Here is a 25,598-nt window from a genome sequence, read left to right on the forward strand (position 1 = left end):
TCAAACTCAAGTCATGCTATGCAGAGTGAACCTTGCTGACTGAGCCCATTCCTAGCCCCACAAGGGCTTTCTTATAACTTGGAGCATACCCCCAGACTGCTCCATCTGGGCCCCTGGCTGATGGTGTCTCTCCCCATATTCCTCTGATGTGTGATGACTCAGGCTCATTTCTCCTGTGTTTGTAGATCGACTGGAGACAGCCAACAGGCAGCTAACCAGCAGGGACTATGATGGCCATGAAGACAAAGCTGCGGAGGGCCATTACATGTCCCAGAGTGAGTCTGTGTGTCTAAAGACTTCATCTTTAATACACAGGAGACCGAGGGGAGGGTCATACTGGCTTCTCTTGGGTTTTGCGTTGTGTCCTTTCTGTGAGGTAATTTAGCCTGTGATCTGCAGTCCTCAGATGAGAGTCTCCTCAGTCAGGGGCAAAGCCAAGGCTGACAGACCTCAGTGGTGCTCAAGCTGGCTGTCTCTGTGTCGGCTAGTCTTCTTGTGGCTGTGACAACCTCTTCGACTAAAAGCACCATATTGGAGGAAAGGTTCATTTTAGCTCAAGGTTTGAGAACACAGCTCATTCTGTGGGGAAGGCATGGCAGTGGGTGTGTGAGGCTGCGTGTTTATAATAGGGTAGATCAGGGAGCAGAGAAGAGAACTCTGCCACTCAGCTGGCACCCCGGTACACATTCACAGGGGGCTTCCTTGCTGAGTTGTTTTCTCTCTGTAAGTGCCCAAAGCGTTTCTTAACCTATTGGAGCCGATCTCCAGCTCCTTGCTCGTCTATCACCACACACACACACACACACACACACACACACACACGCATGCACACACACATACATATACACACATGCACGCACACATACACACACACACACACACACACACACACACACACGCACGCATGCACACACACTCCCAGGAAGCATGGTACTTCCTGGACTCACCATTTCAAATAAATCATAACCCTTTTCAGGTTAGGACATGCTTCTTGGTGGTACCACCTCTCAGGTGGTGTTCTGGGCAGGTCAGGGTCTAGCCAGGCTGCTGCTTTTGCTCACACACCCATGTGAACCAACACACCCCATGTGAACCAACAACTACACTTACTCATGCTTGGTGTCCTGGAAGCCTCTCTGTTCACTTCATTTAGGAGTAGGGACAGTGTCCTTGTAATTCTCCAGATTTATTGGGAACATATTTTATTAATTTTGCCAGAGGCAAATGATAGCATCAAATGGGTTTGAAAAAAACCACCAGCCAAGATTTGAATTTTTGCAAAATCATTGCATGAGCCAGAAATGTAGAATTCCTACTGTCATATTTTTAGAAGATGTTTAGAAAATTGTATTCTGGTATATGTCATAATTCTTAGCAACATCATGAGTAAATGCTCAAAGCTTAAAGACAATCCAAAACAACAAAAATGAGCATATCCAAGAAGTAGCCATCGTCTTCTCATAATAGTATCCTGATATATGGATTTGTCAAAGCCCTCAATTCTTAAGACTGAGAAATAATTTTGTAATTTTTGGTAGTTTGGCTTAATTTCCTTTCCAGCTCCCAAAAATGACTCATGATTGGATCCAGTTTCAAGCCCCATCTTTATTTAAATTGCATGCTTTGGCAAAGGTCACTGATGCTAGCCACATTGCTTTGCAGTCTGGCAAGAGATGGTTGCCATGTGCTTCAGAGTCAGAGACTGCTGTGACTCTTTGACCTTTTGGCTCTTGCTCTACAAAAAGAATGTGTCTGTTCATACTGATGACTGTGTTTGCTGTCTCATCTGAGCTTGCGTAGGAAAGTGGTACTGACTGGTTTTATGTCAGCTTGACGCCAGCATCATAGGAGAGGCAGTGGTCACAACTGAGGAAGTGCCTCCATAAGGTCTGTAGACTTGTCCTGTTTAAGGTCCTATCCAGACCTCCTTCATCATGGTGTTTCGTCTCAGCAATAGAACGCCTAACTAAGACAGAAGTCAGGACCTCTGATATTTGCATGGACAGTGTCGACATCTTCCTTTTGGATGTCTGTGTGCCATGACAGAGGGAGACGGCCGGTTGTGCCGCTAGGGTCCATCACACAGTTCATGCCATGCCATGAGCGCCAAGGCTTTTGCTCACATTCTGGTGTGAGCTCACATTCTGAAGACTTTCATGTCTGGCCCAAAGCTGAAACATCAGCAGTCAGGCATGGAGACCCTTCTAGATTTGTAGGGGATGACTCGTTCTGCACAAACATGCTGTGCTGGCCTTCAAAGGCACAGAATAGACAACACAGGCGTTTTCCAACTGCTTAGAGGTACTCCAAGTTGATGTGTTAGGTGACTGAGTGTAGTCAGGGCATCTCCGACAGGCTTGGTAATGGCGCCCTTAACCACTCTACCTGTGTGGAATCTTCTTCACAGTGCACCGTCCACTTCCTTCAGCGTTACCAGGGTTAAACATGTTTGTTCTTCTGGTGTGGCTAAGGAGTGGACCCAGGATGCTATTCCACATTCACGTGGGACTTTTTCCTTAGTGAACCCTGAGGACTTTGGAATGCTGAGAAAATTACCCCCCTCCCAGTTATAGTGCGGATGTCCCCAGGGTCTGCACTTGAGAGCACTGTGCATGTATGGTGCCTTGACTTAGGTGTCCCCCAATCTCAGGAATTTGAGGACTTGGTCCCCAGCTAATGGCGCTGTTTGAGAGACTCAGGAGGTGAGGGCCCATTGGAGGAAGTATGTTAGCAGAGTCAGGCTTTGAGAGAATTGGCTTTCTCGGCTTCCTGCTTGTAGTTTGCGATGCTGGCTCTCAGCTGATCCTGCCCCCATGCCTCCCTCCTGCAGCCACAATCGCTGCTATGATGGACTCTTGACTCTCTATAATAAACTCTCCTAGAAGTTGCCTTGGTTGTAGTGTTTTATCACAGCAATAGCAAAGTAACCAATACAGCATGTTACTGGAGTGAAAGTGATCTATCTCATCTAGCTGCGAACCTGCAAGCTACAGTGACAACCTGCCTGGCAAAATTAGCCCACAAATGCAATAGCGGCATTACATGTTGTGGAAGCAACCAACCACTCTTAAAATTTAGATTTAAGGCCCACCCCACAAGATTAATCCATCCCTGACACTGTTAATGAGGCCAAGAACATGTGCTTAGACAGGTAACTGACCCTAGCGGACAGCCTGCTAAAAGAACAGTGCAATAAAATGGCTCGTGACGTCATCTTATTGTACCCATAGGTCAGTGCGTCACTCAACCCTCGTCAGAAAAGCTTCTCCTTACGTAGGTGGTGACTGATTACGGCATCCTTTATCTTACAGATTTTTTAAGTAACTGTACTTAACGCCTTCTCGGTTTTATGTCATGGTTCATCTTGCTTTTAGTTTTATGCCATATTAGACATAAATCTAAGTTCAAAACGCTCTCCAACGGGGTATTCTTAAAAGGTGAGTGTGATTCCACTGGTCATGTGTCATGTTTTGGAAGCCAGCTAGGTAGGCAGCGTAGATGTAGATAACAGCACCGCTGTCAGTAAGGCAGGTGCTGGCCTTCTATGTACAGAGGCCGGGTTCCATTCCTAGCAGCACACACGGGAAATCCCAGCATTCATGAGGCGCAAACAGGAGGATCCAAAGTTTAGGGTGACCCTCAGCTACGTTTCATATTCAAGTGTAGCCTGAGGGACATGAGATACAGTCATACACACATGAGAAGAGAGAGAGAGAGAGAGAGAGAGAGAGAGAGAGAGAGAGAGAGAGAGAGAAAGAAAGAAAGAGAAGGAAACAGGAAGGAAGGAGGGAGGGAGGGAGAGAGAGAGGGAGGGGGAGAGGGAGAGAGGGAGGGAGGTCAGCTCTGAAGGGTCTCTGACAGTTTCACCTTTTACCCCAGTGCATCCTGGGGGTGAACACAGAGCCCTTGTCCTGGAAGTCTTGATGTAAAGGATGTGATTTACCCCCTGCAGTGAACAGACAGTGGGAGACTCAGGTCATCCCAGGTGACTTCTGGTGGGATTCACATGCCATGCTCTTACTGCATTGGTTTTTCCGTTCACATTCACTGATGACAACACATCCTCTTCAGATGTTCCTAGTGGAAAATACAGACAAGAACAGAGTTTAGATTCTTTTAAAAAGTTTTCTCAAAACATTTGTGAAAGCAAATGCCCCCTCACCCCCCGCCACCGCCACTGCCCAGTAACAGAAATTGGATACAATATATGAAGAGAAATTTCATACCCTGTCCCTTCCAGTTGGCTTTTGGAACTGTTTTTAGTTCATGAATTACAGTGGGAGTCGCAGCTATATCTCAGTGGAACCAGAGAACTCTGGAGAGGCGAAAGATTTTAAGTTGGGAGAACCTGTGTTTGCCGTGAAAAACAAATGCGCATTTGCCACTGGCTTTCTTCTTGCTTACAAGGGAAAGGACAATAAAGTACCTGTCCAAAGGGAGCTACACAGATGCCTGGGAGGTTCCAGAAATTATAAGGAGAGAGAGCACACCATGCTTTCTCCCTAATCAGCCCCAGCATGGGGTACTTTTCCCCCCAAATTGACATTCTCCAAAGCTTCACCTTCTAATCTTCATGCCAGGCTCTGGTGTACCATCTCCCCTCAAAGGGGACTTTTAAAAGCATGACCCTAATTCACGTGTGGCTGTGCCTTCAGTCCCAGCGCTTTGGAGGCAAGCAGATCATTGGGTTTGGGCCAGCCTGGTCTCTAAAGTGGGTTCCAGGACAGCCAGGGATGCACAGTGAAACTCTGTGTCAAAAAACAAAAAACAAAACAAAACAAAAACAGTAAGAAATAGGTAATAAGAAATAAAATAAGTAAGCAAGTGAGCTCTGGTTTCCACTTCCCAGTTTGCCGAGGGGAAGATAAGGAGCCTGTGTTGTGCAAAGCTCCTAGCTTGGTGCCTGGGATGTGGTAAGCCTCCACAAATATGTATTGCTTTGTTAGAAGTAGTCAAACGTTTACTAAGCATTGCATCCCCCAAACAAGCATCTCTGGTGGTAGTTTTAGCCCTCATATGGTCCTACAAAATATATCTTGTTAGTTTCCCGGGTGGCATTGAGTGTCACGAGCTGACGTCATATGTTCAAGCCCTACTTTACCTCCTGTCAAACCAAGCTGTCCCCGCTTCAGAGCCCATGGCACAACTGGTTTTCACAGAAATCACTTGGGAGCAGATATTCTTCTGGTCAATGGGACCAGAGTCATTGGTGAAAGGAGCCCTTCCCCCACTGAGAAATCAGACCACTGAAGGCACGGCCTGTGCATGCCCTTGCCTCTTCAAGGGATTCTCAGCATGCATTGGAGTTCAGTCAAAGCCTTACTGCAAAGCTGGCCTTTCTTGATATCCATCCCAAGATGCTTTCCACCAATGCTGCCTCCAGGCTGCCTAATAAATATTTGCCAATGGACAGGTGTGACTGTGGTTTGATCTGTTTGGAGAAATACAGTATGAGAGTTGTCTTTGCACTGATGGGTTGGGTTGTAATAAGGTGATTGTGTAGTCATCTTTGTGCAGTTACATGGGCAAATCCATGGTTACATTAGCAGGACATGAGTGCAAATTCTGTCATTCTGTCATTCCCCACTAACAGGGTCATTTTTGTGGTTATTTATGGTTTCTTGGTGTTATTTCCTTCAACTGAAAAATAAGAATAGTAATGACTCCCACCTCAAACAGTAAGCCTGGACGGTGTGATGTAATGCAAGCATGGGCAGATACTATTGTAAGTATCACCTTGGATCTCCCTTTGAAACCATGTGATCGAACACACCACTTCCTGTCAGCAGGCCAGAAGCTCAAAGCCTGTGTGAAGGCTACTTAAGGATAGTCCCGCTCAAGTCTAAAGTCCATGAATTCATGACGCTCTTCCTGCCTCAGTTTCTCAGGAATTATAGGTTCGCACAAAGCTCCCTTTTTGCTTACTTGATTTTTTTTTTTTTATTTTGCAGTATTTTTATTGTGTGGCATCATGCACTTGTAGAGATCAGAGGGCAACTTGTAGGAGTTGGTTCTCTCGTTCGTGTTGGTCTTAGGAATCGACTCAGGTCATCAGGCTTGGTGTCAGAATCCTTTTGACAGGACTATGGGGAGACTTGGGGCCCTTCATAGGAGAAGTGAGTCCAGCAGCATTGGGGCTGTGGGCTCTTGTGTATACTTTCCTCTTCCTTCATGCTATGCTGGTACCAAGCCTAGGACCTTGTGCCGGCTTAGAACGTGCCGTCCCACCGACATGCGATTGAGCGCTTGGGAAACCCGTCCCAAGTAGAGCTAGGGTGGGTTTGAGGAAGGGCTCACTTCATTCACCCTCCCTTGCTGCCAAGTCGCAGCAACAGCAGCTCACTGCCATTTGCATGTTTTCTTATTCTCAATCCATGCCAGATGCAGCCTGGCGATGATCCTGAGGCCGAGTACTTTCTGATGGAGCTTTTCCTGGTTTTTTATTGTTCATTTTTCTCCCTTCCAGACAAAGAATTCTTGAAGGAGAAGGAAAAGTTGGAAATGGAGTTGGCAGCAGTGCGGAATGCAAGCGAGGACCATCGGAGGCACATTGAGATCCTGGACCAGGCTTTGAGCAATGCCCAGGCCAGAGTGATCAAGCTGGAGGAAGAGGTAAGACCAGCATGGGGAGGGACAGAGGTGAGAGAGAGGAGAGCTGTGAGGAACCCCCCCCCAGGCAGCATCCGCGAGACAGTAGACGGCACATGGTTCGAGAGCCCCCAGCCTGTCGGAAGGCAGATGCCCAGGGCTGCAATGATTGGCGGGAGCAGAAGCCGCCGATGCCCGCAAAGAAGAGCCTGGCCTCTGCCAAAGGGGGTGTTGTGCTTGTGTCTTACGCTCCCAATTCTGAGGCAAAGGATTGGTTTGTGGGGTTGGGCTGGTTGTCAGCTGACCAACCTTCTAGGTTGGTCATGCCGGACCCCACCCCCTGAACCTAGGAAATGCTGGTTTATCAGTTGTGATGAAGTCAACTGTTTAGCTTAGCTTTGTCATTCCATTGATTGCCCCATTTACCCCAAGAGAGGAGGCAGAACAGTCATGTGTAGGGTTCAGGCGGGGGCTGTAAGCTGAGATAGGAGGAGAGGTATTACCCACAGGGCTTCACCCTTACCTTGTGGCCCCTACAGAGGTGGCTGGCATCCCGTGATGGGGCATCCTAAGCAGACATCATCTTGGCCAGTAGTGCCAGGAACTCCGGAGGACAGCCAGAGAGCATACCAATACTTAACCTGGCACTTGGCACAGGAAGCCAACCTAGGACGACCTGGCAGACTTGCACAGCAAGCACCTACTCAGCCATCTTGTCAGCCTTTCACTTAGTGAAGGCATCTATGGGCATTGAAGATGTGACTGATCACTGCCGTGGCTCCTCTCAATAAGTCCTAAGCACCGTCATGGTCTTGTCTTGGTCTCACTTTTGTATGTCTGTTTTTGGCTGAGTGAAGCCTCCACAGCGGCTCAGGTCTTGCTTTTCATTCCCACTCTCCTCAGGTTAAAACAGACACAGGGTCAGATCCGCACGCTCGAGGACCTTGCACATGCTCAGGGATACTCTTTCACATAACATTGCACATTGAGTTCTTGCTGGGTACTGACCTGTCCCAGGCATTGGAGACTCACTGCTCACTCTGTCCAACAGACACCTAGACCAACAAATCTCATGCATATTCAATCAGTATGTATGGTGGTAAGCTCTTGCTCCAGCGAGGCCACTAAACCCAAGAACCTGCCTAAGCAGACTCTCCGAAGCCTGCTAAGGTGAACAACCAAAAGCCCCATAGGAAAATTACCCTGAAGTCACTTGAGGCTGTGCCCTCCTGGCATAATCGGAAGGGCTCTGTATTGCTCCAGTGGCTCTGATAGGGGTGAGCGGAAGCAAGCGTGGCTCACGGCAGAGCTGCACGGCACAGCCAGAGGTCTCCCTCAGCAACAGGCTGCCAGACCTGGCCGGTTGCAGCCTGCCTGTGTGATTGTGCTTGGGTGCAGAGCTGGGTCATAGGAAAGCAGCACCACTGTCTTCTGTCAGAGCACCGGATCCAGGAAATGTTTTGGCATGATTTCTTGGCCCAAGCTGATTGCTCACAAGATAGAAAACACCTGGATTTATGAATGCGAGCCAGACTCCGAGAGCAGACAGAGTGCCAAGTACTGAGGATTAGGGTTTGGCACTGTGGGTCATGACACTAAATCCATACCTGAGGTATGTGTATGTAATCATTTCACATTCCTTTCCCTTCCTAAGTCATTGGCTCAGGTGCTCACTGTGCCCTTCCAGTCCATGTAGGAAACTATTCAGCTGTGGAGGACAAAGTTACTCCAGCACCTGCCCAAGTGAGACATTTATCTGTTCACTAGCAGGTGTGCAGATGGGCAGGCACATTTGTGTGTATGCATGCATACACATCACAAGTATATACATAATTCCTCTATCGTAGAAATAACGGTGGCATACTTATTACATAGTGTGTTGTTTTATTAATGTATTTATGTAGTTTGGAAATATTTTTATTTATTAGAGAAAAATTAGAAAGTAATAAATTTCTTATTGTTATTGCAGAAATGGCCTTTCTGCCATACAGATAAACATGACAACTATTTCAAGGCTCTTTCCCAGGCTTTTTTTCACAGATCTATATAAAGGTAGACAGATACAACTGTGATAATATAAACAACTTCTGGTTTATGATTTTTCACTTGACTTTAGAGCCTAAGCATTTCTACACACTGAAACCTTTTTATGGATCTCATATCCAGTGGCTGCTGGTGCTATGATTAAATACCAGTAATAATGGGCTGGAGAGATAGATGGCTCAGAGGTTAAGAGCACTAACTGCTCTTCCAGAGGTCCTGAGTTCAATTCCCAGCAACCACACGGTGGCTCACAACCACCTGTAATGAGATCTGGTGCCCTCCTCTGTCATGCAGGTGCATATGCAGCCAGAACACTGTACACTTAACGGATAAACTTTAAAAAGCAAAAGCAAAAGCAAAAGCCAGTAGTGGGACAGGGAGTGTAGCCCTGCTCAGAGGCCCACAGCGCTCGGCCGCAGCGCCCGGCCACCCTGCTGTAGCTGCCACAGGCTCCTGAAGGGTGGAGCTGCGCAGGCGCCTGCAGTTCCGCTGGGTCTGCAGCTGTCTTCAGCACAGCTGCAGCATCACTGCTGTGCACTCTGCACTATTGCACCATCTCCCCGCAGTTGCGAGAGAAGCAAGCCTATGTGGAGAAGGTCGAGAAGCTGCAGCAGGCTCTGAGCCAGCTGCAGTCTGCGTGTGAGAAGCGAGAGCAGATGGAGCGCAGGCTGCGGACTTGGCTGGAGAGGGAGCTGGATGCTCTGAGGACACAGCAGGTGAGCGAGTGTCTGGCTGAGGGGCTAGTGACAGATTCAGATTGCAGCCCTTTGAGGGCCAGCCAATGGACTCCGTGCACCTGCACGGCCTCCAGAGAGACTGGGGTCTCTAAGTTGAGGCTGGAAAGAGGGGCTGTACTTTAGGTGGCCTTACACGGGGACGTTGATTTGATGGGCATGCAAGATAAGACTCAGAGGCAGAGGAGGTGGGCATGTAAAGGACAGGGCCTTGGAAGGGTTGCAAGGCCAGGGCAGTGGATTCAGCTCTGGAGGGGGTATCTGTGAGAGGGTGCCCCCCTGTGGAAGGTGATTGGGCGGATGGGAAGAATGCCTTTTCCTGTGCCAGTGGAGAGCCAGCCCCCCGCCCCCCGCACTTGGGAGATGTTCAGGTTAGGAAGCCTGTGGTGGTCAGGGAAGAGCCCCTAACAGGGCTAGTGGTGAAAGTCGGGGTTTCCCAGGAGGAGCTGCAGGGAAAGGTGAGTAGAAGTCACACTGGTCAACCCAGTTCACTAGAGGACGGCGTTCAGGGCTCCCTGTCGTGAGACTGGCCATAAACTACAGCTCTTCCTACATCTGCTCAGCTGGTGATGTGTGGTCATAGAGCTCAGCTGTGAGGAAACACAGAGAGGAACATGCCAGCCCAGGGTCCATACATGTCTCAGCAAAGAGAATTCCAGCAGGAAATGCCGTTTCAGACAAGCCAGAAGCTCCTGCCTCAGATGTGCTGAGCTTGCCTGGGATATGGGCTGGTTTTGTGTCAACTTGACACAAGCTGGAAGGAGCCTCAGTTTAGAAAATTCCTCCATGAGATCTAGCTTTAAGGCATTTTCTCAATTAGCATTTGACGGGGAAGGGTGCAGCCCATGGTGGGTGTTCTATAGAGAAATGTGGGCACTAGATGAAACAGCGGGACAGCGGAGGCTGGGATGCACTGGACTCATGTGGTCCCTGTGGAGAGCGGAGGCTGGGATGCACTGAACTCAGGTGGTCCCTGTGGAGAGCGGAGGCTGGGATGCACTGAACTCATGTGGTCCCTGTGGAGAGGGGAGGCTGGGATGCACTGGACTCATGTGGTCCCTGTGGAGAGCGGAGGCTGGGATGCACTGAACTCAGGTGGTCCCTGTGGGGAGGGGAGGCTGGGATGCACTGGACTCATGTGGTCCCTGTGGAGAGCGGAGGCTGGGATGCACTGGACTCATGTGGTCCCTGTGGAGAGCGGAGGCTGGGATGCACTGGACTCATGTGGTCCCTGTGGAGAGCAGAGGCTGGGATGCACTGGACTCATGTGGTCCCTGTGGAGAGCGGAGGCTGGGATGCACTGGACTCATGTGGTCCCTGTGGGGAGGGGAGGCTGGGATGCACTGGACTCATGTGGTCCCTGTGGGGAGGGGAGGCTGGGATGCACTGGACTCAGGTGGTCCCTGTGGAGAGGGGAGGCTGGGATGCACTGGACTCATGTGGTCCCTGTGGAGAGCAGAGGCTGGGATGCACTGAACTCATGTGGTCCCTGTGGAGAGGGGAGGCTGGGATGCACTGGACTCATGTGGTCCCTGTGGAGAGCGGAGGCTGGGATGCACTGGACTCATGTGGTCCCTGTGGAGAGGGGAGGGTGGGATGCACTGAACTCAGGTGGTCCCTGTGGAGAGGGGGAGGCTGGGATGCACTGGACTCATGTGGTCCCTGTGGAGAGCGGAGGCTGGGATGCACTGAACTCAGGTGGTCCCTGTGGAGAGCGGAGGCTGGGATGCACTGGACTCATGTGGTCCCTGTGGAGAGCAGAGGCTGGGATGCACTGGACTCATGTGATCCCTGTGTAGAGCGGAGGCTGGGATGCACTGGACTCATGTGGTCCCTGTGGAGAGGGGAGGCTGGGATGCACTGGACTCAGGTGGTCCCTGTGGAGAGCGGAGGCTGGGATGCACTGAACTCATGTGGTCCCTGTGGAGAGGGGAGGCTGGGATGCACTGGACTCATGTGGTCCCTGTGGAGGGGGGAGGCTGGGATGCACTGGACTCATGTGGTCCCTGTGGAGAGCAGAGGCTGGGATGCACTGGACTCATGTGGTCCCTGTGGAGAGCGGAGGCTGGGATGCACTGAACTCATGTGATCCCTGTGGAGAGCGGAGGCTGGGATGCACTGGACTCATGTGGTCCCTGTGGAGAGGGGAGGGTGGGATGCACTGAACTCAGGTGGTCCCTGTGGAGAGGGGAGGCTGGGATGCACTGGACTCATGTGGTCCCTGTGGAGAGCGGAGGCTGGGATGCACTGAACTCAGGTGGTCCCTGTGGAGAGCGGAGGCTGGGATGCACTGGACTCATGTGGTCCCTGTGGAGAGCAGAGGCTGGGATGCACTGGACTCATGTGGTCCCTGTGGAGAGGGGAGGCTGGGATGCACTGGACTCATGTGGTCCCTGTGGAGAGGGGAGGCTGGGATGCACTGGACTCATGTGGTCCCTGTGGAGAGGGGAGGCTGGGATGCACTGGACTCATGTGGTCCCTGTGGAGAGGGGAGGCTGGGATGCACTGAACTCATGTGGTCCCTGTGGAGAGGGGAGGCTGGGATGCACTGGACTCATGTGGTCCCTGTGGAGGGGGGAGGCTGGGATGCACTGGACTCATGTGGTCCCTGTGGAGAGCAGAGGCTGGGATGCACTGAACTCAGGTGGTCCCTGTGTAGAGCGGAGGCTGGGATGCACTGGACTCATGTGGTCCCTGTGGAGAGCGGAGGCTGGGATGCACTGGACTCATGTGGTCCCTGTGGAGAGGGGAGGCTGGGATGCACTGGACTCATGTGGTCCCTGTGGAGAGCAGAGGCTGGGATGCACTGAACTCATGTGGTCCCTGTGGAGAGCGGAGGCTGGGATGCACTGAACTCATGTGATCCCTGTGGAGAGCGGAGGCTGGGATGCACTGGACTCATGTGGTCCCTGTGGAGAGGGGAGGCTGGGATGCACTGAACTCAGGTGGTCCCTGTGGAGAGGGGGAGCATGGGCCTGGCCGATACTGATGTGCAGACAGTGTAGAATTGAAGAACCGAGTATCTCTCCAGGTTAGTGACAGGCCAGGTTGGTGTGATGCCTCTTGTGGCCCATTTGGAGCATCATAGTGATGTATTATTTCTCCAGAAACATGGAAATGGCCAGCCAGCCAGTCTCCCAGAATACAACGCCCCTGCCCTCTTGGAACTCGTACGGGAGAAGGAGGAGCGGATTCTAGCCTTGGAGGCAGACATGACCAAGTGGGAGCAGAAATACCTGGAAGAAAGCACCATCCGGCATTTTGCCATGAGTGCTGCAGCTGCGGTCACGGCTGAGAGGTGAGAGGTTAGGCCCGTGGTTCAGGACTGCAGGCACACGGGGCTGGGAACAGAGCTGACAACGGAAGCCTGAAGCTCAGAAGGCTGTGCCAGAAGGATGAGGGGTGCCAGGACAGCCTGGGCTAGAGTTAAACTTCATCTCAAAAGCAAATGAAAACTTCAGGAGTTCCGAGGAGGCCAAGAGAGGCCTATTGCAGGGAGCAAAATCCACCAATTTTTTTTTAATTTTGTAAACTTTATTATTTAAAAAAAAAAAAACTTGCAAATGAAAACATCACACAGAACAATTAACCAGACCCAAAGCCCATACAGCTCCGGGAACTTCTGTATAATTAGAATTGGTTTTCAGGATGGAAAGCTGTGGGGCTTTGATACTAGATTTTACACTTTCAGTATCAAATATATTTTCTATACACCACCACCCAAACCAAAAAAAAAAAAAAAAAAAAAAAACCCATGACAGGATTAAAGGTAGGAAAGCTCATAGCTTATATCCTCTTTCCTGACTCATGTCCATTTCTTAAACACTGTGTGTGTGTGTGTGTGTTGTCTGTGTGTGTGTGTGTGTGTTGTCTGTATGTGTGTGTTGTCTCTCTGTGTGTGTGGTGTATGTGTAAATGTGCTCACACACATGCCATGGAACATGTAGGAGTTGATATCAGAGAGCGACATTGGTCCTCACCTGCCTTGATTGACACACGGTCTCTCCACAGTTTTCCGTGGAGTACACTGGTCCAGCTGACCCCAGAGTTTTCAGGGAGTCTCCCATCTCTGCCTCTCACCTCCTGGTGGGGACCTGCTGCAATTACATGTGCTACAAGCCAAGACTAACATGGGTTCTGGGGGTTCAAACTCAGGGCATGCTTGCGTGGCAATCCCTGAGGCATCTGCCCAGCCCACGGCACATTTTAAAGCTGTAGTATTTCTTGAAGACACAAAAGTTCTGGTAGATACTGAGTTCCACTCCCCTTGCCCAAACTCCAGCTCCAGGGCATCCTACGCCCTCTGCTGGCATCTGTGGACACATACACCATGTGTCTATGTGTGTGCTCATGCAAGTGTGCACACACATATAGATGAAAACAAAATAAATCCTACAAAAGCATGACCAAAAAACAAAAAACCCCATTTGTTCATTGCGCCGTGGCTTTCCTGATGACACAAAGAAAAGGACCACACAGCCTACTTAGGGAAAGACTGGAATCCGAGCGCCCATCCCCATGCTGATTGGCTGCAGACAATGGGCATTAAGTGGCTGTTTGCAGCCCTTAAGCCCTGACTTCTCTATCAGTGTCCCATTTGTAAGCACTGATTTTTAAACAAACGATATGGTCTTTATGCACCAACTGTTTTTGATGCAAATTCTTTCCGTGGGGGAAGTGTAAACAGCATCCAGCATCCACCCCTCCTCAGAAGGTTCCATGAGTAGACCAGAGCACCCCACCAAGGCCACCCTGGAGAACCTATGAGTTTATTGGGCTCGTTTATAAGGAGGGAGGGGTTAGTGGCAGGGGCTTAGGGGACCCCAAAGTAGCTGCACTGGAAAACCTTCACCTGCTGCGGGTGATGGCTTCCCCAGAGGGTACACAGTTGCAGCTCCCATCCCCTCCCATATCCTCAGCCCTTCCCAAGGCCCTGGGCCATGTGTGGTCAGGGCAGAGCTGCAGACACTGTTTAGGAAGAGTGGTATTTGGTTGCAGATCTCATGGCCCTCCCCGCCCCTCCCTTCTTTGGGGACCATCAACCAGCCTTTCTGACGTGGGAGAAGGGAGAGCTTTACAAGTAGACAAGCTGGCCTTATGAAAGCGGCAGTTGTTTACACGGGCCTTTATTTATCTTGATGGCATTGGCTACAATTATGGAGAGGAGGTTTTTTTTTGGTTTTGTTTTGTTTTAATGTGTGGGCGAGGTCTTAAAACTTCAGGAATTTCAAAGCAAGGTAGTGTTCCTTCAGGATTTTACGGACACTTGCTATCGGTATTGGTTTTTGACCACTGTGCCTGCTGGCTTACTCTGCAGCATAAACATGAATTTTTAAATTTGCCTCTGGCGCCACAAGACTATTTCTCAAAGTAACTTGACGGGAAATGTTCTAGCTCCTAGTCCCTGTGCAGCTGTTTCTGTGAACTCGGGGGTGTTTATAATTCTGTGTGGTGGTTCAAAGTGTTCTGCCTGCTTTCTCCATGATTTGCCTCTCTGATCTATTCACAGCGGCCATGTTTACTGTTCTGAGCCATGTTCTCACCAAGGCCCTTGTGTGTGTTTGTTTTATCACAGTGCATCTTTGCTGAGACCTTCTTCCCAAATACAAATGAAACTTGGGACCATGCTGGGCACGGCTAAGGGCTCTGGGCTTGGGTCCCTTTCCATCGTCCCTTTCCATCACAGCACTCACAGTGTCCTAGCGGTCACTCCATCCTAGCTTCACCGTCTGCGGACACACCGTAAGAGTGGACGCCATGTGTCCTATGCTCTGCTGTCCCTGCGTGAAATAAGTGCTCGCTCGTTGGCAGCTGTCATCAGGAAGGGTAAAGGGCCTATGTATTGAGTAGCTACCAAAGTCCCATGCAAAACAAAATACACGGGTGATACAGAGGCAGAGCTTCAGCTCTGATTAGCAGAGTGAGCTAGGATGCGCGTGGAGAGTAAGTGACGGCCTCCATGTGTAAGCAGAACAAATCGCTAGGCACCCTTCCACACACGCATAACATCAACTGAGCTTAGCAAGCAGCCTTGAGAAGGGGGATTTTTATTGCTGAATATTGCTTTCCTGAGACATTGTCTTTTTTGTTTATGACATGATTTCATGTGAGTGAAAACAATACTTTTATTTATTTATTGTGTAATAGCCCTGGCTGTCCTGGCACTCTCTCTGCAGAACAGGCTGGCCTGGACCTGGCAGACATCCTCCTGCCTCTGCCTCCCGAGTGCTGAAATTAAAGGCGTGCGCCACCATGCCTGACTTGAGTATAATGCATTGTAATTTTATCCATCCCTCAGCATCTCCAACTCCTCCCAGGACCCTCTCCATACCCCTCTATCAAACTCAAGTCCTCTTCTTCTGCACACACACACCTCCTGAGTCTAATTAGTGTTGCCTGTATACACATGTACTGTATAAGATGACCATTGGGACTTAGACAACCCAGCAGGAAATTTGTACCTAAAGAAAATGGACTCCGTCAGCAGCCATTGACTCTTGCCCATGCACTCTGGAACGCTGACTAGCATGGCCTTGTGCTGGACTTCCGCAGGCAGCCATAATGCTGGAGAGTCCATGGGGGCCCCTTCCCTGACGCCCAGAAGTGAGTGTTTCACAGCAACTCTCCAAGTCCTCCAGCTCCCTCCATCTCCCTGCCCCCTCCCCTTGATCCCCGGGTGTAGGGCATGCGTGACAGATGTCCCATTTGGAGATGAGCAATCTGTGGTCAGTTTCTCTGTACTTTGGCCCATTGTGGACCTGTAGACACCTTCCTGCTGCAGACAGCGGCGTCTTTGATGAGGGCTAGAGGTACAGTAATCACAGTCTGTGCGCGCAGCCCTTGGATGGTGTCTTCATCCTTCGGGACAGCCTGGCAGAGGGCTCTTCTGGGACGCTGTCCCTTTACTCCCTTTTCTTGAACTGTCTGCAGCACGCTCCATTCTGGCCCCTATGGAGACTGACCCCCAAGGTGGGGTGGTGGGGGTAGAGGGCCTTCAGTGTCCTCTAGAAGGTGAAGCACACATCTGTTACGGAGCAAACCTCACTCTCTCCATTCTGAGTGTGTGTGTGTAGGCCACCAAAGGGCCTGAGAGTCAAAGCGTGTCTCGTGTTCCCAGGGACACCACCATCATCAACCACTCGAGGAATGGCAGCTATGGCGAGAGCTTGCTGGAGGCCCACATCTGGCCAGAGGAAGAGGAGGTGGTACAGGCTAACCGGAGGTGTCAGGACATGGAGTACACGTAAGCACAGCCATGTGTGGCCTCCAGGTCCAGGGAGACAGCAGCTGCTGTTACACCTCACCCAGATCCCCCGACACACTGTGCTCTGTCTGACTGGCGAGGAGAGAAGGAGGCGCTCCACACAATTCTGTAGGGAGACAGTGAGGACCGGAGCCGTGCAGTAACCGAAGCCCTTTCATGTCCCTATTAGTTCTGGTCATTTGTGTCCATAATCTATCTCCACAGCTCTGTGAGCTGAGAATGAGGAAGAAATCCCACCCCAAGGTCCAGAGATGTGGAGCCAGAACCACCTATTCCCACTAAAGCTTTAAGCGGCCAGTGTGTGCTCTGAGGAACACACAGTTTCCAGCCGTGGTTGTGATGTTACCAGGACCCCTGTGGACCCCAATCCTGAGTCCACATGTGCTAAAGTGAAAGCAGGGTTTCCTGACAGCCGGAAACAGGCTCAAGACTTACTGCTCATCACCAGCCACCGGTGGGGGAGAGTCATCTTAGCTCCCAGAGCCCAGCCGTTCCTCTCCTCCTTCCTCTTCCTCTTCCTCTTCCTCCTCTTCCTCTTCCTCTTCTTCCTCTCCTCCTCCTTCTTCCTCTTCCTCTTCCTTCCTCTCCTCCTTCCTCTTCCTCTTCCTCTTCCTCTTCCTCTTCTTCCTCTCCTCCTCCTTCTTCCTCTTCCTCTTCCTTCCTCTCCTCCTCCTTCTTCCTCTTCCTCCCTCTTCTTCCTCTCCTCCTCCTTCTTCCTCTTCCTCTTCCTCTTCTCCTCCTCCTTCCTCTTCTTCCTCCTCTTCCTCCTTCCTCTCCTCCTCCTTCCTCTCCTCCTTCCTCTTCCTCTTCCTCTTCCTTCCTCTTCTTCCTCTCCTCCTCCTTCTTCCTCTTCCTCTCCTCCTCCTTCCTCTCCTCCTTCCTCCCTCTTCTTCCTCTCCTCCTCCTTCTCCCTCTTCCTCCCTCTTCTTCCTCTCCTCCTCCTTCTTCCTCTTCCTCCCTCTTCTTCCTCTTCTCCTCCTTCCTCTCCTCCTTCCTCCCTCTTCTTCCTCTCCTCCTCCTTCTTCCTCTTCCTCTTCCTCTTCCTCTTCTTCTCCTCCTCCTTCCTCTTCTTCCTCCTCTTCCTCCTTCTTCCTCTTCCTCTTCCTCTTCTCCTCCTCCTTCCTCTTCCTTCCTCTTCTTCCTCTCCTCCTCCTTCTTCCTCTTCCTCTCCTCCTTCTCTCTTCTGTAGAAATGTTTGCGCAGTTACAGCTTACCTTATCTCAGGCCAGAGCTTCTGTGCTCCCCTGGTGTTCCTACCTCCATCCTCCCCCCCCCCCAAATGTGATCCACAAGCAGCCTAGTCTCACAGTCCCCCAAGGAGCCCCCAGTCTCCCACTGCTTTGACCTCCTGTGGAGGGCACAGCTTGCAGACTGCCAATAATGATGGACAGGTCTGCCCCACCCAACCCTGTAATCCCACAATTGCTGTGCAAGCCCCTGAGACAAGGGTTCCAGAGTTTTCTAGCTAAATGACATTTTAGTGATACTTATTTCTTCTCTGGTTTGGTTTTACAGTATTAAAAACCTCCACGCCAAAATCATAGAGAAGGACGCCATGATAAAGGTCCTTCAGCAACGATCCCGTAAGGATGCTGGGAAGGCGGATTCTTCCAGCCTGCGTCCCGCCCGCTCTGTCCCATCCATTGCTGCAGCCACCGGGACACATTCCCGGCAGACGTCACTTACCAGCAGCCAGCTGATGGAAGAGAAGGAGGAGGAGAAGGTCTGGAAGGGGAGCATCGGTGAGAGCTGAGCAGGGCAGCGCTGAGCCACCTCTGCAGCCCCCAACCTCGTCTCAGTTTCAAGGCTCTTCGGTGGGGAGGAGAGCCAGCCATGTTGCATTGTGAGAGCGGAACGAGGGTTGCGAGCTCTTGAGCTTGTGTTGATTCTTGTCAGTGTTGTTGACAGGAAGAACAGGAAATGTCTTAGCGGGGACAGACCTAGAACCCCCTCTGACTTAGTTAGGTTTCTGTTGCCGTGAAGAGACAGCATGACCTGACCAAGGCCAGTTCTTATGAGAAAGCATTTAATCGGGGTGGCTCGCTTACAGTTTCAGGGGTCCGGTCCACTATCCTCATGGCAGGGAGCATGGCGGCGTGCAGGCAGATGTGCTGGACCGTGCTACATCTTGCAGGCAACAGGAAATGACTGAGATTCAGGGCAGATTCCTGTGTATAAGAAACCTCCAGGCCTGTCCCCACAGTGACAAACTTTCTTCAACAAGGCCACACCCACTCCTACAAAGCCACGCCTCCCAATAGTGCTGCCCCCTGAGAGCTTATGGGGGCCAATGTCACTCAAACCGCCACCCCCTCCTGGGCCAAGTCCGCACGGCTCCGAGGTGTGTCTACACCTGGGACATGACAAGATTGGGGAACTGTGCCCAGAGAGTCACCCTCAGGGATTCTCTGGGCAGGAGTGGGTCTCAGCTGAGTGCTCCCCTAGGGTAGACAGGCTTCTTCACAGGCTGGGCCCGGGAGCTTGGAGAGGAAGCTCCCAAGTCCTCTGCCCCTTCCTCTGCTTGCTGATGACTCCAGGAGACTGGGCCTTCTTTAAAGCCTGTCCCTGGCTCAGCACATCCTTTCTCCGCTCCGCCCACAGTCAGATTTCTCGTTTACTGATTTGTCCTACGGTGTAGGAGAACTTCCTATGAATCCACAGAGCTGGGGGCGGGGGTCAAAAACCTCAGACGGCGGCGCATCTGTTTGAAATCCCTCTACTGGTGGCCCCTACAACCTCAGCTCATCCTAGAGGATTCGTGGGGACAGCAATTATGATAAAGCCTATCCCAGGGGCACTTAGCCTAGTAAGAGGCAGATCTGATTCAGGAGTCTGAAATTGTTCAGTTCTGTTGGAGATTTCCCTAAGAGAAATCTGTGCGGCATGCATCCAGATGCCCATCGCCAGTGCCTGGGCGTATGTCTCAACCTTTACCAGGTGGGCACAAAGCCTGAGAGTTAGACACCCTGGCCTGCATCAGTGTTCATCCCTGTCAGTGTGATTAGTGCCCACACGGTCACAGAAAGGGGAGGGACTCTGAGGCTCAGGTGGAGGCCAGCTTCACAGGCTCCTACACGGGGCCTCAGGTTTTTCCACCTTGTGCCAAGAGGTGATGGAGATGGCGGTCTCCATACGTTCCTGGTGCTGAGCGGCTCCCAGGAGAGATTGGTCCATGTCACCTGCAGATGGCTGTGTCTGAGTCTGGGCAGTGACGAGATGGGATTCAGGTTGGCCAGGGTCTTTTTACCCTCTGAGCCTGCCCCACCAGTCCAGATGTGGTTTTTAGCGGTGTGAATTGAGAATACAAATAGGGACTCCAAAAAGCATTTACTTGCATGGGACTCGGGGCTGTTTCTCGTTGCATCAAGCGTGCACGCAAGCACTTATTCAGTGTGTACTGAATAAACCGTGGAATACGTGAAGGCGTCCCCAGTCTGCAAGGAAAAAGGTAAGATTCCTTACAAAGGGAAATGGGAGAAACAGATGGTCCCTGAAAAGCCCCCTCCCCTTTCAGGGTTGCTGCAGGGGAAGGAGCATCAGGGACAGGCGTCTGCGCCTCTGCTGCCGACCACACCCGCCGCGGCACTGTGTCCAGCTTCCACGGCGGCCAGCAGCGCCCACGCCAAGACAGGTAGCAAGGAGAGCAGCACACAGACGGACAGGAGCGTGGAGCTCTTCTGGCCCAGCAGCGTGGCTTCCCTGCCCGGCAGAGGCAGGCTGAGCACTGGCCCTCACAGCAGCCCCGTCCTGAAGCATCCAGCTGCCAAGGGACCCATGGAGAAACCCGGTATGTGGCCCCTACCTCTACACGCGGGGAGGCCCCGCGCCACCCTCTTCGAGTCCCTGTGTGACTTGAGGGAGGGAATCTATAGTGGGTCTGTAGAGGCCAGGACGCCCGGCCCAGGCGGGTCCCGTGTGTCAGCAGTGGCCGTCACAGTGACTCTCGGAGTGTGTGTACTCTTGAATGTTGTGGGACTTAAGTATGGCTAGATATGCTTAGTTCATTACGGGAGGAGGGTCACCCTGCTCGAGTGGCCTGGTGACGAGTGTTTACCCTTCCCCGGGGGAGGGGGTTACTGTGGGCTCCTGGTTTGGGGGGGACAGTCCACTGTAGTAGGCACAGCACGGTGGGACTGTGGAGTGTGAGGCCGCTTGTTCACATCACAGACAGGAAACGGGAATTTGGGTCTTTGACAGCTTCCTTAATTCTCACTCAGTCCGGAACCCTGAGACACTGTCTTCCCTGAGAGCCCCACTACGATCTTCCCAGCCTCCCATGAGTACACCCCGGTGCAAGAGACTCCTGGGCAGGCCGTGACATTAGAAAAGCTTGGAAACCCCAGGCTCACGGTCGCTGATGTTTGCCCCCTGTTCGGCAGAGAGCTCTCCTGGCCACGGGAAGTCGGCAGACCACAGAGGCCGCGTCAGCAGCTTGTTACACAAACCCGAGTTCCCGGAGGGGGAGATGATGGAAGTGCTCATCTAGACCTCGTCCTGGAGCGTTTCACAGCGGATGCTGCAAAACCGGGACAGGTGTGGACACTTGGTAACGTCACAAGACCGCAGAGGGAGGGAGAGAAGATGCACGCAGGCTTGGAAGCGGAGTTGAGAAGAATAGGAGGGGACTGTCCATGGTAGAGAAATTGTATGTCTGGGGAGGCTCCACGCTTCCCCGTTCTCATAAACAGATGAAGAAGAATTGGGCCTTCCTTGGAGTCACCCATTCCCTCTGCCTCATAGCAGGTTTGGTGTAAGAAGAATCTGCTAGAAATCCTGAAAATCCATCTTGGCATAATGTAGTATTTCTGTGTCATCTTGGGGTTGTGCACGAACCCGTGTGTGTGTGTGTGTGTGTGTGTGTGTGTGTGTGTGTGTGTGTGCGTGCGCGTGCGCATGCGTGCCCATACACCTGCCCTTCTAAGATACATCCAAGGTAATGGGGAACTCTACAGGCAAGCTTTGTCACCCGCTTCCCTGCTGGGTTGTGGTCTCAGTGTGAGGCTTTGCTCTCTGGCTTGAGTGGTGTCTTGTGACAGGGTGGGAGTGTGGTCCACGCCCTTGCTCTGCTCTCCTTGCTTTATTTTGTTGTTGATGATGTTCCTTTGTTTTGTTTCTGTTTACTGAGATGCAGCAGACCTCCTCACATGTGGGACTTAGGAGACTGCCACCTTTGCTGTGGTGACCAGTGGATGAGGAGCAGGGGCCCTTGAGTCACGGATTTGATTTTCACTCCATCCACTCTCTTGCAAGGAACCGGACAGTTACACCCGCATTGCCCAGTTAGGACGACTTCAGTAAGACAGGTGCACAGGCGCTCGATGGTGGCTTACACACAGCTCTCCGGGTAGCATCCGAGGCCTCACCAGGCCTCCTGGGCCACTTTAAACTTGAGGCTTTGGGGTATTTTCATTGTTCCCCTGTCCCATCCTACCCTGGCTGTTGTGGGTGAGCAGCTTCCATGATCACTTTTTCTTTGCTGGGAACTTGCTTTGTAGCCCGAGGTTGGTAGATACACGGTGTGGCCAGTGTCTCACAAGGGATACAGCTTCCTCGGAGTGAGGCAGCGATGTCCCGGAAGTGAGCCACCTTGAGCGAGGGGTCAGGGCGCTGAGGCTCTGCTGCAGCAAGGTCTCGTGTGCATTGCGTGGACACTGGCGTCCTGCAGAGCACCGGAGAAGCTGCCCAGGCACAGATGGCCCTTCCGGCTCTCGAACTATCCCCAGCTCAGTAGGATTCGTTTTCCAGGTCCCTATCCCTCAAGGGGAAGAGGAAAGCAGTAAGTCTACAACTTCTTAAAGTTTCTTAAGTGCAAGATGACACCTCTTGGGGACTTCTGCTTGGGTCATTTGTTCCAGGACTTGTCCCCAGGGTAAACCCTGGGTGAAATTATGGCCTCCCGGGTTGAGGGCATAGATTGCAAGACGGGTAACCTGGAGATCAGAACAGATGAGAGGAACGGGAGGGGAGGGAAGGGGAGGGAAGAGGGGGGAGGAGACAGCTTAGGAGACCTTGCCAGCTGAGAAGAGCTGGAGGATGGATGCAGGTGGGGGTGGGCGCCATTGTGGATAGAGCACGGAGTTCACTAACTCTCTTAAGAGCATATTGTTTCCAATTAACGTTGGGGACAATCCAGAAAGGGAAGTGTTTAGGCGTGGGAAATTAGTGAGGTCTTCCAGCCCTGTGCCATGTCTAAGCACCCCCAAACTTAGGCTGTGTCCCTGCGTGGGGGTGAAGCACTGCCCAGCTCACTCAAAGTGTAGTCTGCGTGTTCCAGACACATTACACGCCCCCTGCTCCGGCCCTCACGAACTGCCATGATTTCAAAACACAGAGGGGACTGCCGTGATTTCATTTGTCAAAACACAGAGGGGACGTGGACAGTTAGCGGCTTTAACTGCATGTGTACTGTGGCTTTTTGTCCGAGACACAAGCATATGGCTTCAAGCCAAGACCTTCAGGCTTCCTTCATGTCATTATCTTGAGACATACAGGGCAAAGGAGCTTAGCACTCAGCAGCCACTCTGAGCTCTGGGGAGCTTGCGGGATCTGCTGATGGCGGGCAAGGACTAGAGAAAGTGCCTGTTAGCCGGTCCTTAAAGCACCAGTGAGCGCGGCCAGGCTGGCTCTGCTGGTTGTGCGCACAGATGCTGGAACTGAGCCCAAGAGGCTTACGGCCAATGCTGGGCCTCACAGATTCAGAAGAGGGGTCTCGACCACAGGTTACAGAGGATGCGCAGAGCATGCCTGGCACTCTGTGTCCCCATTGCCAATACTTGTGTGCGCACAGGGAAGCTGCCGCACATCCTGGGACCTGAGAACAGGACTAAGCCCAAACTTGTAACTACCAAACCGCCACTACCATCCTCAGTCGGGGATGGGAGTCTTCGTGTTCTGTTAAAAGCACAACTACAACCCAGATTTAAAAAAAAAAAAAAAAAAAAAAAAAAAGTCCTTCCTCACAGAGCCGAGGTCTAGTCTTCAGGGCTCCCGGGACATTTGCTCATAGAACCTGAGGCTCTTGTGTCAGGGTGAAGGGTAAAGGCGGTGGCTTTTAGTGATGACTTCGCCAGCATCTCACTGTCCCTGAGTGGGCTGTGTGGGGATGTCTGCATGCCTCCAGGAATCCCAGGAGAGGCGCTGGTCAGGTCTCCGCCACTGTGGTTTCATTAAGTAGAGTGTGTATGTCTGTACGTAAGAGCGCCTCCTGTCTGGAGGTTCCTAGCTCAAAGCTGCCAGGAAAAACACACGAATTTCCAAAGAATGAGAGACCAGCAACTGTAGTGTCCTCCAGGGCGGGGCTGCCATGTTCTGCCCCAGCTTTCCTTAGGGGTGGACGCTGGGACAGGTGTTGTTCAGTCCTGCAAAGGTCTCTCTTGGGAGACCATGCAGCTTGACCTTTTGCTTTGAGTGGTCTTTAAGAAAGTTGTTCCAAGTGAGTTCTGGCCTCAGAACAGAGGATGCAGTGGCTCTCCGGTGTCCCCTGCAGAGGCGAGATGTGTGTCCTGAAGGCATTCTTGTGCTGGGCATCTGCCACCCGCGCATATAAACATACTGGCTGAAGCCCCTCCTCCCGGGTGATGGTAACACATGGGCCGCAGAGAGCTGTGCTGTGGAGGAGGGTGCGTGCTCCAAGTGCATGGCCTCTCGTGACCCTGGAGTGCGTGCAGTGTTTCTCTGTGTGTTCACAGTGATCACACACCCCTTTAAGCAAAGGCGTCTTGTGGACATTGGAAGCAAGATCTGACAAATGTTCTTAAATGGTAAAGCCAGAAAGCAAACAAACAAACAAAACCAGTAACTTCCCTAAAAGCTGAGTCAGCCAGTTTCTAAGTATATATGTTGGCTTTCTTCTACTCTTCCTAATTAATTAGCATGTTCCAAATGTCTTTCCTTGATGTGAGGATTGCTTAGGCATTTGCTTGTGGGGTGGGCTGTGTAATGGCAGCCTCAGAAGCCAACCAGCAGGCCAGTAGTGGTTTCTTGTTTAGTAATGTAATGGTACATTACAATGTGTATATGTAAGTGCATTCATATGAGTGGACCTCCTTACTACCCAGAAGACCCCAGCGTTTGCCATGAGCTTTCTGCTTGGGAGGACTGCAGGGGCCCTCAGGTAAATCTGTTGCCAGCTCCTCCAGCAGAATGAGCTCCAGAGTCTGGCACATTCCTCTGATTCCCCGTGAGGTGAGAGGTCCTTGTCTATTGAGGATGGATTTAAGTTTTGGAAATAATCCCAAATTGTTCCCAGCAAAAGTGGATGAACACAGAGGGCAATTCATCAGAGTAAGAGTCCCAGGACCATCGAGATGACTCATAGAAAAGGCATGGCCACCACAGCCAAGACCTGAGTTTGATCCCCAGGACTCATGTGGTCGGAGGAGGGGCCCAGCTCCTGCAAGTGGTACACACACACACACACTCACACACTCATACACACACTCACACACTCATACACACACACTCACACACTCACACACTCACACACACACACTCACACACTCATACACACACACTCACACACTCATACACACACTCACACACATACACACACTCACACACTCATACACACACTCACACACTCATACACTCACACACTCACACACACACTCACACACTCATACACACACACTCACACACTCATACACTCACACACTCATACACACACACTCACACACATACACACACTCACACACATATATACTCACTCACACTACACACACACATACACACACTCATACCCACACTCACACACACATACACGCACTCACGCTCACACACACTCACACACACACTCACACACATACACTCACACACTCATACACACACACTCACACATACACACACTTACACACACATATATACTCACTCACACTACACACACATACACACACTCATACCCACACTCACACACACATACACGCACTTACACACACATACACACACACATACACACACTCACACACATACAC

General features: G+C 51.5%; 1 protein-coding gene across 1 annotated transcript in view; it reads left to right on the top strand.

Moving 5' to 3' along the window:
- Amotl1 (angiomotin like 1) overlaps window positions 1-21,130 on the top strand; it is a 60,090-nt gene extending 38,960 nt beyond the window's left edge. The window contains exons 6-13 of the mRNA XM_051198919.1: window positions 186-275; window positions 6,467-6,612; window positions 9,198-9,347; window positions 12,473-12,663; window positions 16,483-16,608; window positions 18,145-18,371; window positions 20,144-20,416; window positions 21,009-21,130. Of these exons, the coding sequence (XP_051054876.1) occupies window positions 186-275; window positions 6,467-6,612; window positions 9,198-9,347; window positions 12,473-12,663; window positions 16,483-16,608; window positions 18,145-18,371; window positions 20,144-20,416; window positions 21,009-21,115 (1,310 nt within the window). The 3' untranslated portion in view covers window positions 21,116-21,130. The remainder of the gene's footprint in view (window positions 1-185; window positions 276-6,466; window positions 6,613-9,197; window positions 9,348-12,472; window positions 12,664-16,482; window positions 16,609-18,144; window positions 18,372-20,143; window positions 20,417-21,008) is intronic.
- Window positions 21,131-25,598: the final 4,468 nt, after the last annotated feature.

The sequence above is a fragment of the Phodopus roborovskii genome, unplaced genomic scaffold (genome assembly GCF_943737965.1).
Source record: "Phodopus roborovskii unplaced genomic scaffold, PHOROB, whole genome shotgun sequence".
NCBI classification, from domain to species: domain Eukaryota; kingdom Metazoa; phylum Chordata; class Mammalia; order Rodentia; family Cricetidae; genus Phodopus; species Phodopus roborovskii.